General features: G+C 42.2%; 2 protein-coding genes across 2 annotated transcripts in view; both read right to left on the bottom strand.

Moving 5' to 3' along the window:
• Nucleotides 1-17,943, bottom strand: part of LOC134098097 (phospholipase B1, membrane-associated-like) — a 37,658-nt gene that overhangs the window by 11,977 nt on the left and 7,738 nt on the right. The gene's annotated exons all lie outside the window — the stretch shown is intronic.
• On the bottom strand, nucleotides 15,394-17,844 carry LOC134098100 (phospholipase B1, membrane-associated-like). Its single transcript, XM_062551047.1, has 3 exons — nucleotides 17,803-17,844; nucleotides 17,300-17,374; nucleotides 15,394-16,118 (listed from the first exon to the last, which is right to left on the bottom strand). Exons 1-3 carry the CDS (start codon nucleotides 17,827-17,829, stop codon nucleotides 15,840-15,842), a joined length of 381 nt encoding a protein of 126 aa, XP_062407031.1. The 5' UTR covers nucleotides 17,830-17,844; the 3' UTR covers nucleotides 15,394-15,839.

Below are 17,943 nucleotides of genomic sequence, written 5' to 3'. Positions count from 1 at the left end.
AGAGAGAGAGTGAGTGTGAGTGTGAGTGTGAGTGTGAGTGTGAGTGTGAGTGTGAGTGTGAGTGTGAGTGTGTGTGTGTGTGTGTGTGTGTGTGTGTGTGTGTGTGTGTGTGTGTGTGTGTGTGTGTGTGTTTGTTTCTCTGTGATAGTGTAAAACTATCAGTCTACAGAGCGCATTACTCTGATGCCTACTGCCTTGTTCTATGGTGAGAGGAAGCATCTTACTCAAGACAAGGGACTCACCTCCAGGACAAGCCACGGTACTGGGTCAGAACCTGAAGCAGGTTATTAGGGGAGGCTGCCACACCAAAACCAGCCTAGAGAGGAGGGGTGGTACAGAGAGAGAGAAAGAGTGAGAGAGAGAGGGAGAATAGAGGGGGAGAGAGAGAGGGTGTAGAGATGGAGAAAGAGAGGGAGAGAGGGTGTAAAGATAGAGAGATAGAGAGAGAAAGGGGGAGGGTGTAGAGAGAGAGAAGAGAGAGAGTACAAATAGAGAGTTTAAGTCTAAGTGCGTCTGCATATCAATATAAATCAATACATCAATATAAAAGTGTGTGTGTATAGTTTCAGGCCTATCTTGTTATTCCAATCTAACAGCACAATCATAATATGATGAAGTGAATGATGAAGGAGAACACAGAATGCATCAGGAGCTCAACACACCGTCAGGGAGTCCCCTATAGCTGCCACCACTCTTATATCGGCTGGACGAAGCTCATGCACTGCAACCAAAACACAATGTATGGTACATCAGACAAGGTGTGTGTGAGAGTGTGTGTGTGTGTGTGTATGTGTATGTGTGTATTGACATATGTGTGTGAGTGAGATGTGTGTCTCCATGTGTGTGTGTTTGTGTGTGTATGCATGTATTTGTTTGTGTATGGTACATTATACAACGTGTGTGTGTGTTTGTGTGTGTGTTCATGTTTGTGTTTGTGTTATCCGTGTGTATGCATGTATGTGTGTGTATACGTATGTGTGTGTCTACGTGTGTGTGTGTCATCCTTCTCACCTGAGGTTGGTGTAACGGGAGAAGGACTACGTGTGTTTGTGTGTGTATGCATGCATGTGTTTGTGTTTGTGTTATCCGTGTGTATGCATGTATGTGTGTAAGTGTGTGTGAGTGTGTCATCCTTCTCACCTGATGTTGGTGTAACGGGAGAAGGACTACGTGTGTTAGTGTGTGTATGCATGTATGTGCTTGTGTTTGTGTTATCTGTGTGTGTGTATGCATGTATGTGTGTGTTTCCGTGTGTGTGTGTGTGTGTGTCATCCTTCTCACCTGAGGTTGGTGTAACGGGAGAAGGACTACGTGTGTTTGTGTGTGTATGCATGTATGTGTTTGTGTTTGTGTTATCCGTGTGTGTGTGTGTGTGCATGTATGTGTGCATGTGAGTGTGTGTGTCATCCTTCTCACCTGAGGTTGGTGTGACGGGAGAAGGACTACGCTCCACACATGGCAGTTGAGTCCCCATTACCTGTACAAGCGCGCACACACACCAGCATTATTCAGTGCTACTGGAATGCAGAGCAAAATACTGACAGGACTACTAGTACAGAATGCCACAGCATTATATGTAAGTATGTTTAGGATAGCACAGCATTATGATAGCCTGGGTATTTCCCATGCTGCTTTGCGATTTCATTGAGATGTGGTGGTGTTAGCCAGGCTAGCATTAGGCTAGCATTAGCATTAGCATGTATATGATGATACCACATCATTATGACTGATTATGTGCAACTTGGCAGCACATATTTTGACATGGGCCAATATGAAACAGAGTACAAATGACACTTACTGGGTCGATCTCAGGAGCCGCAGTGGTCACGTAGGTCTCTGATGGGGTGTTTCTCTCAGTCCTCAGGTATGGACGCTTCTAAAGGAGGCAGAGACAGATTTAGATTAGAAGACGGGGTGGTTTATCCTTAATGGTGTTCAAAGAAAAACTGCTGGGCTCTTAATCTTAGGTGTTGATTAGTGTTGTTTTCAAATGAGTGTGAGTGGGACATTCACTGAGTTTCTATTTCTGTGAGCGCATAAAAAAACAAAAACCCAAACCCAACACCCAAAACCACCATCAACTGACCTCACTTGGGCACGGGATTCTGAAGCTCTTGCCATCCGCACTCTGTTGCTCGTCATTCGGCTGAAGCTGAAAGATTCAACAGGACGGCATGACAGGCCAGTGAGGCTGATGTTATTGCTGAGGGTTTATTACGGCCCTGCTTTCACAACTATTATGGGATGGTGTGACTCACCAGGTTTGACCACAACTGTACAGCCAGCTTGTTCATGTTGAGCGACTCATCCACAGTGTAGGGCCCAGACGCACTCTGTTTGAAATATTATAAAAGGATAAATACAGAGAGAAAGACATGGCTGAAAGAAAGTCAGAGGTGGAAAACTGCAGCTTCAGAAAGTAGAAGTCTGATCATGTATTGGTTCTTCCAGTGCACTTAACACAGGTGATCATCAGTTAGCTGCTCTACCTGGCTGTCAGCAGACATGGGTGAGTTCTGCAGCACCACAGTGAAATCATCCTTGTCACTGTAGAATGTCTTGTCCACCAGGTGGTGATGTAGAGTTTCCTGTCAAGAAAGGAGAAGATATAATACTATTATTATTTTATTAGGTATAATAATAGATATAGATACAATATTAGTCTCCACTCAGTCTCATCTGAAGCTCAAGCCCTGGGCATATGACACACACTTAACCTCAACGGCGAAGACATCTAACGTTTAAAAAAAGGGCATGCTGACGTGTACACACTTAAAGCTGCTGAGGAGGGTTAGGAATAAGTAGCCTACAGTAGGTTATGAAATGGAACAACACAATATTTAGCGTGGGGGCGCACCTGTAGGAGCTGGGGCAGTACGGCCCTCATCAGCCGCAGCTCTCCTGCCGTCCGCGCCTCATCGCAGGGACAAACTCTGTCAACGAACACACGGGAACGTCAGCGTTAGTCGTCCGAGCTACCAATATCTCCACAGAGTCAAGGAGTGTTTCAAAATGAACACATTAATCGGCACGATTGAATTTGAAACTAAATGAACTACATTTGAATCTAAATATTTCTCAGGCACTCGGACCACTGCTGCTTGTATCCACGTTACTCTGGACAATGACAGTTACCTGTGTAATAATGTCAATAAATTACCATATTGAGGAAATAACAATGATCACAAATTGATCACAATCTACATTTCTCTTGAGTCTTGTTTTGGCAAAATGATCAAAATGATCGACTCATTAAAGATATAGTAACTTGGAAATAGATCCTATGAATAGAGAATAGTTACTTTGATGTACTGAAAATGGCAAAAGCTCACCTGCTTTGCTGGAGATACCCAGGTCTGGCTGAGCTGTCCCACACAATGACATTGACAACAGCCTTCTCCAGCTAGAGGGTATAAAACATACCAGCATTTAAAGCCATGAAACATACAGGCATGGTAGCCTATTTATAAATGAGAGATCCCTTGAATGTTCAAGTACATCACAAAACACTAACCTGCGAGCTTAAGAATTCAAGTGTCTTCTCAACGTGCTGAACTGTTCTGTCAACCTGGAACACATAAAACAAATATTATAACACCAAGAAGTTCTCTTTCAGTCGAGTCGAGTACACTTCCCTCTCATTATTCTTCTTCTAACACACTTAATTCAGCTTCAACAGTTTAACGTAGAAACTTCATTCAAACTGATGTAGGTCTTGGACATCCGAGATTTGTATTTTACAACTTTGTAACTTTTATACTTTTTGAACTATTAATCAAAAACTTCTCAACATCTCCCCTCCCTTCACAATAGGGCCATTAAGCAATTAGAATCCTGGGCCAGATGCCCAGGCCACCTGCACCAACTGTCCGTGTCTCAAGCTCTGTGGATCCGTGTGTGCTAGTGATCTGGGGTGGATACATATGTGCTAGTGATCTAAGGCCACTTTCACACCATTATTTCGATTATTTGGTCCGCATCAGGCAATGAAGTTGTTATCATGTAACATCAGTGAGGTCCGCTTTCACACCAGCAAACGAACCAAAAATTGGCCCGATTGATGTTTCATCAATAATTGTCTTCCGGTAGAAATCAGCGCCAATTTTGACCTACTAGTCTATGGTTTGGACCCCAGTTTGTGTTCTCACCAGAGTCTCGCATTTGGTGCGGAGTCAAGCAGACTGAGACCACCTCTTTTTGGCGGTCTCGGTCTGCTTGATTTAGTGCGGATCTGAGTGCGACTGATGCTTTCACACCAACAAAAACGAACCGAACTAAGAGCTTTTGGTTCAAATGGATCGTTTGGTGCGCACCAACTGCTGTTGGTGTGAAAGCACCCTAAGGAGCATGTGCTAGTGATCTGGGGTGGATCTGCGTGCTAGTGATCTGAGGAGCATGTGCTAGTGATCTGGGGTGATTCCGCATGTGCTAGTGATCTGGGGTGAATAGATCTGCATAGTGATCTGGGGTGGATCAACATGTGCTAGTGATCTGGGGTGTATCCACATGTGCTAGTGATCTGGGGTGGATAGATCTGCATGTGCTAGTGATCTGGAGTGAATCTGCGTGCTAGTGATCTGGGGTGTATCCGCATGTGCTAGTGATCTGGGGTGGATCCGCATGTGCTAGTGATCTGGGGTGTATCCGCATGTGCTATAGTGATCTGGGGTGGATCCGCATGTGCTAGTGATCTGGGGTGGATCCGCATGTGCTAGTGATCTGGGGTGTATCCGCATGTGCTATAGTGATCTGGGGTGGATCCGCATGTGCTAGTGATCTGGGGTGGATCCGCATGTGCTAGTGATCTGGGGTGTATCCGCATGTGCTAGTGATCTGGGGTGTATCCACATGTGCTAGTGATCTGGGGTGGATAGATCCACATGTGCTAGTGATCTGGGGTGGATCCGCATGTGCTAGTGATCTGGGGTGGATAGATCCGCATGTGCTAGTGATCTGACCTGTTCAGGGCAGACACAAACGCTGTCCATCTGCACAAACAGCAGCACCAGCTTCCAGCCATCCTGAGGGAACACACACACACACACACATGCCCAAAATCATCTCTTACTGAAATATCAGTGATTTCCTCCATGTCTATTGCTCTAATTATATCACATTGCCGTATACTGTATACAGGCAAACTATTAACAGCCTGAAGAATAAAAAAATAAAAAAAATCATAATAAATAAGTCATATCAATTTCCGAGAGAATTACTTACCTGTTGGTTGTTAAGAAATTCAACCATCTCTTCTGGGTTTTCATAAAGAGACCTGTTGAAAAGATGTAGACAATGAGATCAGATTCTGAATGAAAGAGATTTGTCAAATGGATGTAAACTATTCAAACTGAATTGGAATAATCAGTGATATCAAATGAGACACTCTCTCTCTCTCTCTCTCTCTCTCACACACTGCACACACACACACACACACACACATACACATACACACACACACACACACACACACACACACACACACACACACACACACACACACACACACACACACACACACACACACACACACACACACACACACACATGTGCACACAAGTTAATGCTTTTATTTGGATCTTAAGACAGGGGAAGCATTTTCAGATCCAAACTTTAATAAAAGTATGTTGCAGACAGGTCTGACCAAACATAGAATGGATTGTGCTACTTTAAATATTTCAGACATAGCCGTCTCCAGATTACTGCAGAAGTGGAGCAGTACTTTGCTGGTCTTTTTCTATTTGGCTTGCTTAGTCCACACAGTTGTAGTCCATGTAAAACAACTTGATGCACATGCCCCACAGACACAGACACAAACACACAGACACACACTTACTTATCCTCTGAAATATCGTTAAGACGGGGGTTTATCATTGACATCAGCTCTAGAAGGGAAACAGTAACAGAAAGGCTTTAGACATTCACCGTCAAGACCCAACATTTCATTCATACGCACGTATGAATGCAAGCACGTAGTAGGGCTGTGCAATTAATCAATTTTAAATCGTCATCGCGATTATGTATTTAGGACGATGTTAAAAATGGGAGATCGTAAAATCTATTTTTCACTTTAACTATGGCAATTACGGTACTTAAGTTTGCAAGTGTTGATTTTTTTGGCAAAAGTTCAATGTTTTTTTAATATTAAAATGAACTATTAATAATTAATATTGTTTAATTAGAGCAAGGTTAGCACTTAAATCCCAGCATATTTGAAAGAATTTCTTGCCTTTTGTCATTTCACAAAAATAATAGTAATTGTAATCGAAAATCGAATTTTGAGAGAAGAAAATCAGGATTTTATTTTCGGGCAAAATCGAACAGCCTACACTAGCACGTAGGCACTGACCTCAAAGAACCCTGTTTGTAATCTCTCTATGGTTAAACGTCACTTTTGTTTAGGCCTGCAAACTCTCTTGCTCTTTCCTGATAACCCAAGCCCTTTAGCCCGACAGGACATTTACAGTAGAGCTGCTATCAAAGTGATAAAAGATCAAATTCTTATGTGATGCCAATAGGAAAAAACACCAACACCAACAATGAATTCATTCATCTACAAACATGGGCCGTCGAGAACAAACCAAAGTCCTGACATTGGCTGTAAAGAGTAAGAATCACATGCTCCTGAGAAATAAATACCTACGTAAATGGAAGATAATACATCAATAGTCCAAATGCTATCTCTATATCTGGGTCTGTCTATCTGAAACCCCATTTATCTTATTTCAACCATCAGTATGTATCCAGCCCATCACTTTATTGGGTTTATGAAGATTGGGCTGAAGGTTGTGATAGTGTTATTATGTAATCTTGATCATCCTTGTACCAACACAAACACACACACACACACACACACACACACACACACACACAGAGACACACACTGTTTTTCTTCCTCAGCACATTCTGTAAATCAACCTCCCTCATCAATATGACACATGCTTCCGTGCTGCTATCAACACCTAACAACAAACACCATCCGCTAACAAAATCTGTATTTACAGAATGTTGATCTTTAGGAACTCACCTCGCATTCTATCCATAAGCTCCGCCAGCTCCGTCCTGTGGGAGAGCAAACTGCATTCATATCCATTCATATCCATACACATACAGTATTCATACACTCATATCTATGCACACATATACATTCATATCCATGTACACATATACATTCATATCCATGTACACATACAGTACATTCATGTACATATACATTCATATCCATGCACACATATACATTCATATCCATGCACATATACATTCATATGCATGTACACATACATTCATATCCATGTACACATACGGTATACATTCATATCCACATACATTAATATCCATGTACACATATGGTATACATTCATATCCATGCACACATGACTATCGACCCCTACACAGATGCAGCAGCTGAGAAGAGAAGTCTTAGCACCTGCCTGGAACATAATGCTTCTACTTGTACTATAATTAAACCTCGGCATTATCCTATATGCATCATTGGACATTTTAAATATACAGTTAACATCAAAATACTGTTGTTAACATGGAATGCTGTTGTTTTGCTCTACTGTATGGTTTACATTCGGGGGAAACTCGCTGGCTATATAGCTTACATCAAGTATCAATACTGTACATCAAGACTTTTGGGATGGTCAAAATAGAGACAGAGATGTGGTTTGGACGGTGTGTGTGTGTGTGTGCCTGTGCATGTGTGTGTGTGTGCATGTGTGTGTGCGTATGCGACTGAGTGTGTGTGTGCGTATGCGACAGAGTGTGTGCATGTGTTTGTGTGTGCTTACTGTGGTGTGTGGGGAATGGCTAGAGCTGACATCTGAGTCACATCACCAGGTCTGAGGGAGTGTACTGAGAAGGGAAGAAACAGACCATATCACAATGCATCCACACACACATCCACACACAAACACACACACACACCACAATGCATCCACACACCCTCGCGCACACAAACACACCCACACCCACACTCACACACACACACACACACACACACGCACACACACACACACACACACACACACACACACAAAGCTTTACAGATGTGCGCTAGCTCACCTTCACCTTTACTCTGAACTTTAACTTTGTTGCATCATAAACGTGTTACCTAAAGGGCTGTAATTTATCGCCGTGATTTATGGGTAGATACATTTTGGGCATAAAAACACTCTATATCCACCACATGGACATCCATTCAAATGCTACACAATGTAGACACACACGCACACACACACGCGTGCACACACACACACACACACACACACACACACACACACAGAGACAGAAATGCCTGTTTTATTCTAGCACAGTAGGCATTCAGTTCAAGTATGTATGACACATCTATCAGGTATACATGTAATTTGCTGAACTGAATATGTTACATTACATGTGCTCTATACTTCAGCACTTTTGCACAAAAACAATAGGAATGATTAGATACCATATATCAGTTACAGTAATAGACCACGAAGAGATAATCAGTAGATTACTGCATGGATGGGGTCTTTGTTGACATATCAGGCAAAAGCAGTAAAATAAAAGGAAGACAAAGTTTAGATCAGTCCCCTAACTAGTCAAACTGTGACAAAAGACGAAAGGACAAGCTGTGCTCCCCAATCTGCAACAGTACTGATAGGTGATAAGAGGGACCTGACGCTCACCTTTGATGGAGGAGCTTACAGAGCGAGGGGAGGTAGAGCAGATCAGGGGCTAATGGAAACAAATATATTCAAATATTAATGAAAATAAAGATTTTTTTATCAAAATAAAAAATAAAGTTGCACAGACACAAGATAAATCATATATTGAGTGCAGTATTTTGCCATTTTTTGGGGGAAGTTCAGTCCATAATCTAAATAAGGGAACTCTAGCTAGTTCCTACCAGAGCCATATACAGTAGATACATATAGATGTATCTATATGGCTCTGATGGCTCTGGTTCCTACCAGACAAAATATTAAACAATGTGAGATACTCTGTCATCAAACACAATGAAATAAAGAATAGTTTAATCAAAAGTATTACTGACCTGTGAAGAGTCATCTGCTGTGAGGGTTGATGCTGGAGAAGTACATTGAGAAACATATTCATATACAGTACAGACTCTATAATGCTATGCACCCTCACACATACCAACAGATAGTCATATACTGTATACACTCTATATGCTACACACCCTCACACACACAAACAGATATATTCATAATACGAACGGATACAGTCCTCATGTACCACTTATAATGAGAATATCATATCATATGAACAGATTAAACAGACCAGTAAGTGCAGTTATGTGTAGTGATCCATGTCAAAAACACTTCAGCAGCAGGGGTAACAACACCATCCACCACTTTCTCTGACAGTTTTTGCCTATTTAATTGCTTACACATTAAAAATCAATGCTTAGACCAAAGCATCAATACCTAAACGTATTGCAGCATACCTTAAACATAGTGTAATCATTGCTTAAACACATATACACATTAGACACTCTGTTCAAAGGGGAAATGTTTGTGGTGAATATCAACTTTGCTTTGCACCACACAATTCGTTAATTTACAATGCACAATAATCTTGTATGTGTAATGCACAATAATCTGGCATATGTGTAAATACCGATGCACAATAATCTGGTATATGTGTAAATAATAATGCAAAATAATCTGGCATATGTGCAAATAATGATGCACAATAACCTGGCATAAATAAACTGAGTGGACCTACCAAACACACAATACTGCTCTCACATTCATAACATGCTGTGCATACCCCCATTCTTCTGTATAACCGTACACAGTGCTCTATGCTATATTCATTATTCATTATTTATCTTTATTATAATTTAGTTGACAAACCTGTTAATGTTGCTGAGAGGAGCCCCAGTAGGGTCACAATGTTGAGCAACATCTGTCCACTCATGTCCGTTATTCCCAGAGACAAGCGGCTACTGACTTGACGCCTGTTTCTCCGTGTGTCACTCAAACTCTGTGGACAATGCTGCCTTTTGAGACAGACAGGTAGCTACAGTCCTAGACCTCTCTGACTTCCCTTAAGAGCTTTAGATCACAGGTGTGGTGGTGGTGGTGCCACTTCCTGTTCTTTCAAGGTCAAGGACATCACTTTGATGTGTGCAGAGAGATATACTCTAGCCGTATGATTTTTTGTCAGAGGTATAGAATGGAAAGTGGGTGACAGTGTGTGTATAGAAATAATGTAGTCTATTATATCTTTGTATAGTACTCTATTCATTGTGTATTGTGTATTGTAGCCTACTGTTTGCACCTATGGCATGGTTGTGAGTCTTTAATTAACACCTGTTAACACCTTCAATCGAGTGTGGCCATGTGACCACCATTAGTATGAATGTACAGTAGGTGTCGTTTCTCATAGAATGGCACATCTGAGGAAGGGCTCACAGGCCCGAAACATCACGGTTTTCAAATAAATAATGGGAGCATCATTTTGGTTTCAGTGGATTTTTCTCTTGTTTTAGAATTCTAAAGAAAGCCATGCTTTGTCAGGTAAGATACTAATATGGTTTATCTATTGTTATCTGTTAATACTAGATAGAGTCACTGCACAATCTCTTTTCTTATCTCAAGTTCACAAGACTTTTTCCAGACTCAGAGAGGGTTGTACCAGAATACCCTCTTCCTTCTTCTAACAGATGAGTGGAATTGATATTGATCTCATATTCATTTGGGATGCTGCATCAACTCCACCAACAGTCACAGACAACAGAAAGGAGACCTTGGCAAATATGTTAAAGAAGCAGTCAGCGATCCTATGGAATTTCAAGGCAAGGCAAGGCAATTTTGTTTGTAGCGCATTTCTTACACCAGGCAGTTCAATGTGCTTTACAGAAAATTGAAAGAAAGTAAGTATGTAATTTCAAACCCATAAAAGTTTTGTCAAATTCAGTGACCATGCATCTTCTCACAATCTGCTTGCTGCCCATCCTGTGAGTCCAGTGTAAAATAACCTGTGGGCTGCCCGGGCTCAACAAAGTAAAGTAGGGGCTGTTTTGTGTTGGGTCTGGTTAAAATATAATGTAGGCTACATTGTTTCGGACAAAAGCATCTGCTAAGAAATGTAAATGAAACACACACAATTGCTGACTGCACCTTTAAATGAGGGAGAAAAACATACTCAGACAATAGTCTCTATTAAAGCCCTACAGACTGATCGACGAAATTGTGTCAAGGGTCGTAGCAATGCCTCTGTTTCTCTCTCTCTCTCTCTCTCTCTCTCTCTCTCTCTCTCTCTCTCTCTCTCTCTCTCTCTCTCTCTCTCTCTCTCTCTCTCTCTCTCTGTGTGTGTGTGTGTGTGTGTGTGTGTGTGTGTGTGTGTGTGTGTGTGTGTGTGTGTGTGAACTATCTAATTGAAATCTAAGTGTCATGTCCATGGTCATCGGCCCAGCCTTGACCTTATTTATTACCTTTGGCTTCTGAGCATGTTTCCACATATTCAGATACATCCTGCTCAGCTGACTCTTTTGCAATACCGTGTACTTAAAGGAACACGCCAACATTTTGGAGAATTAGCTTATTCATGGTCTCCCCCAAACCCAGAGTTACATAAGATGATGCCTTTCTTGTCTCTGTGTGTGCAGCATGGGCATAGGCAGAAATCATAAAATGGGTGGGCCTAGAAAAATTCAGGTGGGCCTGAACCCAACATATGAATATTGAAATTATTTTAGAAGTGGATTCCAAGTGAAATGAACATATGCCTCATTAGGCTACATGACATCGCAAGCAACGTTACCACACAGCACTGGCAAAGTGTTTTCAACAGCTGAGGGACAGTGGTTGTCATTAGCCTATGTGAACGTGCTACCGCTTTTAACGCACAACTGAGAAATAGGCGATTGTTAATGTTATTAATCAGCTACAAGATGCTGCAACCTATCCGAAACGTCTACCAAGCCTTCTCTGGGTCTGTAGGCTATATCTTGGGTATTAGTTTACAAGCGCTTTTGCACACCTCTTTTATGGGGACAGGTGCGTTGGAATAGGTTTTAACCAGTTATACTTAAAAGAGAGAATCCCGCACACTGTCCATTACGCATGCAAACGTTTATTCACAGCATTCACGACGTTTCGGTCATAGACCTTCCTCAGGTGGATTTATGACCGAAACGTCGTGATAAGGCCTACAGTGAATAAAAGTTTGCATGCGTAATGGACAGTGTGCGGGATTCTCTTGGGTATTGCCATCGATGTTCAAATAAAATGTTTTCCTTTTTCATTTCATTCGCTTGCGCCCAGTGAACATAGCCTACAATTGCATGTTTGTGGACATTGTGCCATTTACCTGTGAGATTATTATGTCAGTCAGCTGCACTCTCTCACGTCCTTTACAGCATAATAGATTCCCAAAGACTGGGTCGGAGAATTTATTTGAGTCAGCCGCATAGTGACAATTTAGTCAATGCCTACTTTCTAAATATTATCTTGTCTGAGAGATCAGCCGCAGTTGTAACGAAAGGACATTGAGGCCTGCTGCGTCAACTTTGATAAGCAGCGTCATGAACTGCACTCATAGGGCTACAGATATTCGTTTGTTTAGCTTCAAATAGCTTCGTCCGTCTACTTTATAAATAATATGACGCTGAAGCCCTGGCAGATGCGTGTTTGGTCCTATCTGAAATTAGTGGCAGACAGTGGCGCCTGCTCAGCTACGAGTGCAGAAAGAATCTCCCTGTTTATATATTCACTCCATGTTGGTCTACCATAACTTCCCAGCTATTTATCTCTTCCTGTAAAATAACTACATGCATTTGTTCAACTTCATGAGGCAGCTGTTCGGAACGGACACATTTTGTTTGCGCAGGAGAGAGAATGGCAGCGTAGGTTAACGGTGCAGCTGACATAGAGCAAAATATATAGCCTATTATATATATATATTATATAATCGCGGGTAGGTGTTAGGCGCCAGGTAGTGGTGCCACATCAGAATATTGCCACAATGTTCCTCTTGTTCATACACGTCTGAAAATACCACACCAGTCAGCGATATAGTTTTGAGTTAGTAAAACGAAAGTTTTTGCGTTTGTTACGGACAGAGTTGGATGGGCCTGACTGATAGGTGGGCGGGCCCGTGGCCCGTGTACGCCTACGGTGTGCAGACACTAATCTCTATTAAAGCCCTACAGACTGATTGACGAAATTGTGTCAAGGGTCGTATCAATGCCTCTGTCTCTCTCTCTCTCTCTCTCTCTCTCTCTCTCTCTCTCTCTCTCTCTCTCTCTCTGCATGTGCATGTGTGTGTGTGTGTGTGTGTGTGTGTGTGTGCATGTGTGTGTGTGTGTGTGTGTGTGTGTGTGTGTGTGTGTGTGTGTGTGTGTGTGTGTGAACTATCTAATTGAAATCTAAGTGTCATGTCCATGGCCATCAGCCCAGCCTTGACCTTATTTATTACCTTTGGCTTCTGCAGTAACTCTGAAGACTTTTGCATTGTCATGCACTGTACTGATAACATGCCCATATTCTTGGTGAAGGGCCCTCCGCTGACTTGGCAGCGCAATGTCACAACCTGAGGGACATGGTTTAAGTAGCCTAAACCTGTGCTTGTGTTAACAGACATATACCCTAGAGTATCTGCATGCTCACTCTCTCTCTATCTCCCTCTCTGTCTCTCTCTCTCTCTCTCTCTCTCTCTCTCTCACACACACACACACACACACACACACACATACACCTACCTATCATCCTATACAGTAGCATGAAAATGCACTGTTCTGTTATCCAAAGTCTTATTATTATTATTATTACTACAGTGCATGAAAATATACTGTTCTGTTATCCGAAGTATTCTTCTTCTTCTTCTTTTCCTTCTTCTTCTCCTAACCAAAATGTCAAGAAGAATAGAATAGAATATATACTTTTTTGATCCCGTGAGGGAAATTCAGTTCTCTGCATTTAACCCAATTTAACCGAATTAGTGAACACACAGCACACAGTGAACACACAGTGAGGTGAATCACACAACCCAGAGCAGTGAGCTGCCTGCCCAACCAGCAGCGCTCGGGGAGCAGTGAGGGGTTGGGTGCCTTGCTCAAGGGCACTTCAGCCATGGTGGACTGGTCGGGGATCGAACCGGCAACCCTCCGGTTACAAGCCCGATGCGCTAACCAGTACACCACGGCTGCCCCATGTCAGCGTCTAATTCAGCTTCAACCGTTTCACGTAGAAACTTCATTCAAACTTTGTAGGTCTTGAAAAAGACAGATGAGCAATGTATTTTTTTGTTTTTGTAAACTTCCCATAGACTTTGGCAGTATGACATCACAATGGGCTATCAACTGGCAGCTGCTCAATGCCCCATCAGAGAGCCAGTTAAGCCAAAGATCCTTAAGGCGGAGCAAGATACATCGTCGTAGTTCATGTCTATGGGTGCGAAACGGGGATCACTTCCTCTGCATAAAGGGGGTGTGTCATGCGTGTCATGTCCATAGACTTCAATGGAACAGCTCTGCATAAAGGGGGATTTTGCCCCCCCCCTCCCTCTTGCGATTCGGGTTCCAGGAAGTGGCTTCTCATGAAGTATCTTGCTCCTCCCTTAATGATCTTTGGTTAAACTGATTGCACTCGACAGCTTCCTCTGCCCACATCTGTTTAAAAATAAAAGTCCTCACTATGATAATTCACAATTGAATAATTTATCTATTTAAACTACTGAACTAAAACTGTTCGGCCATTCCAACTGTCAGTTATCATCAACTATGCCTCCTTGTATTTTCATGCACTGGTAATTCCTCGGAATTATGTTTTCTAGTTTCCATTATACGGTCTATTCTGTGTTAAAAGGTAACACCCACATTTCTATTGTAATTCTACTCTTTCTGTTGTGAAAAGAGAGAGGAGTTCAGAGGAAGTTCTTTTATTGCTTTGCCACCGGCACTCAAACAAATACAAATACTTGTTCCATACAAAAGATTTAAATTTCAAGCACAATTACATAAATAACCTAAGGCATACAAAATCTGGTCCCAAGTAAAAACAAGACCACGTTCAGTAATCATATAGGATTGTCTAACATCGTGCATTATCACCTGGAGAGAAGAAATACCCTTTTCAGATTGGCTGGTGGGGTGGCTATTACAGTTTTTTTTGGTTGCTAAGAAATGTTTGTCTAACGAGTTGTCACATTTTCAAAACTCTAAACACAATTAGCACAGCATCAGTCTTTTGTGGCCATAGCATTCATTCACACATTTCATGTCGTTTTCACACAATATGCAGTCAGTGAGTGAATACATTTCCACAATGCTTACATTCTCTTAACAGACAAGCTATACCCCCCAACAAAATTATGGATTGCGTTTGCATTATTTACAAATGTTAACACACAACATCCCACAATAGAAAAAACAATATTCCAAACCTTAGACACATATACAAAATCTCTGCTTCTGCAATGATATCAAAAAACAATATATTTCAGCTGATAACAAACAAACAATTGAATAATTGACACACAGCTGATTTATGTTGGGTAAAGTGTGCCAACCACAGCTAATAAATGTATCACAACTACTCTGACAAAAAAGGCCACAACCATCAGCATTTATGTACAATATTGATTGAGCCTTTTGCTGTTTCATGCGAAAATGTTGAATTCCATTTCCTTGTGCTGATGGCACTAACACTGCATACTAGGCTGTTGTGACTGTTGCATACTAGGCTACTGTGTTTGTGGAAGGGTTTGATGTGTCCCATAACTGACACGAGTTGTTGATAAATCATCCTTTTTTACAGCATCATCCCCAGCTCTGCACATCCAGTGCAGATGATATCAGGACAGTTAGGCGGTTGTTGTTGGACTGAACGTTACAGCCCTGTCTCTTTCGTGTCCTTTCCATCTTTCTTCATGCTCTTCAGCATCCGTTTCCGTTGCCGTGAGAACACCATCCAGGTGACTGCCCAGCCAATCAGAAGGCCGCTGATGGCCAGGACCACTGGTACCCACACAGGCACAGAGTCTGGGCATGAGGGCACTGGAGGAGCAGTGGTGGACAGCGTAGCGGTCGTTGTCGGGGCTGGGGCAGTTGTCGTGGCTGGGGCAGGGCTGAGTTGGCTGTTCCGGTGGGTGTAGATGAACGGCTGGGCCTGATAGAGAGAAAAAAATCAGGATTTATGTACTTCTTCAAAACAATCCATTGAAGCCATTAAGGCCAGTTCAGACAAGGGGTGAAACCATTCACTGGGTAGCACTGGGTAGCATTGATCCATGAAAGTCTCAGATTGTGGACTAAAGCCAACATCAAAGAGATATTGTATACACATCAAAGATATATATATATATATACAGATAGTCTATTTATGATATCTTTGTATAGTACTATATTCGTTGTGTATTGTGTATTGTACTGTTTGCATGCTATGGTATGGTTGTGAGTCTTTAATTAAGACCCAATTGCAACCAATTCATTAAAAGTTTTGACACAAAAATTAAAAGTTTTAGTGGCCTCTAGAATGAACAATCCAGGAAAAACACTATCCAATCATACTGAACGGACTGCTGACGATGATTGGATTCTGATGCATCTATCAAACTGCAATCTGCTCCTCCCTCCCGCTCGTGAACAAGCATTGCACGTTCCTGTACTCTGGAGGCGTGGCTTCGGGGGGAAGTCTGAAGAAAGGGTTTAGGACTTTTGACCTGTGTATTTTCAAAATGCAGCTATGCTGGAATCATTTTCCCAGGATCTTCTACCCTACCTTTAAGGGCCTTTCTGTAACTCAAGTCATTTCTTCTCAGAGTCTCCATTTTGTTGTAGCATTTTTCTCTACGATAGCTCCCCCTACAGTCTTGGGGTGCATATTTCACAACGGTTTCTTTGGTCTTTTCGCTGGCTCTGCCATGATGAACATCTAGAAAATGAAGCCATAGCTAGCCGGCATGGCTAACCGGTGCTTGAGGGATGTGTGTTTGTCCAGAGAATTTTAAGCATTTCATGTTTGCTCGTTCTCGCTTCTCACGGGACTTCCTGATTCAGACACTGCCGGGACGCTAGTGCAGATCTTGCTAGGTTGACTTTCCGCTAGCAGACGGTAGTGGGAGCAGGGAAACCCCCTATACCTGTTGTGGTGCCATTCTCGCTTAAACAGTTTTATTAAATTAAACATGTTGCACAGGGGGCCTTTAATCTCGAGTTGCTCCTGCGACAATACGTAACAATGCCCAAGTAGTATAATTGACATACTGTATGTAAATCACTTCAGAAAAAGGTAAATTGATAAATTGATAAATAAATAAATACATGCATAAAGAGACTGGACACTCTTACCTGTGTGGGGCAGTGGACCTTGGTGCGGTCATACGTCAGGTTGGTGTAGACCTGCTTCCTGCCCACTGGCTCCAACTGTGACACACATTTGTACACTTGTCATCAATAACGATTTGCAACGATCCACAGCACACACAGAGAACATACTGTATAGACCTTTTCAGCTGCATATAAACAGGTGCATTCCTGAGACACATCCGGTGCCACAGTTAACAACATTGAGCTAATTAGTAACTTGGGCAGTTAACAACACGGAGCTAATGGTAACTTGGACAGTTAACAACACTGAGCTAATTGGTAACTTGGAGACTTAAAAACACTGAGCTAATCTTGGGAACAAACAAAAAAAGAAACCCTGATAAAAGTCTGGTACATTTTTATTTCAAAGTATCTGCGTTGGTTTTGCACCTTTCAACCACTAACCCTCTAGGAACATACTGGAAGGGCCTATACGGTATGCAGTACACAGTGGTTCATGTATCCTGCCATCTTTGGCTGCTCACCATGTTGTTCCACAGTGCGGTGGCCATTTCAGATTGAGCCTTTTCAGTGAGGTGCACACAGTCCAGAGAGAAGTAGCTCAGGTCCGTCTGCCCCTCCTGAATTGAGAGGAAGAGGTACAAGGGTAAGAGTGTGTGTGTGTG

Source organism: Sardina pilchardus, chromosome 12, assembly GCF_963854185.1.
Source record: "Sardina pilchardus chromosome 12, fSarPil1.1, whole genome shotgun sequence".
NCBI classification, from domain to species: domain Eukaryota; kingdom Metazoa; phylum Chordata; class Actinopteri; order Clupeiformes; family Clupeidae; genus Sardina; species Sardina pilchardus.
This window is presented reverse-complemented; position numbering and strand designations above follow the sequence as displayed.

Coding starts and splice junctions, on each gene's coding strand:
- LOC134098100 (XM_062551047.1), bottom strand. CDS start 17,829: ATGGCCACCGCACTGTGGAACAACATG. Junction 17,375..17,802: donor CCGCACTGTGGAACAACATG/GTGAGCAGCCAA, acceptor TGTGTGTCACAG/TTGGAGCCAGTGGGCAGGAA. Junction 16,119..17,299: donor AGGTCCACTGCCCCACACAG/GTAAGAGTGTCC, acceptor TCTCTCTATCAG/GCCCAGCCGTTCATCTACAC.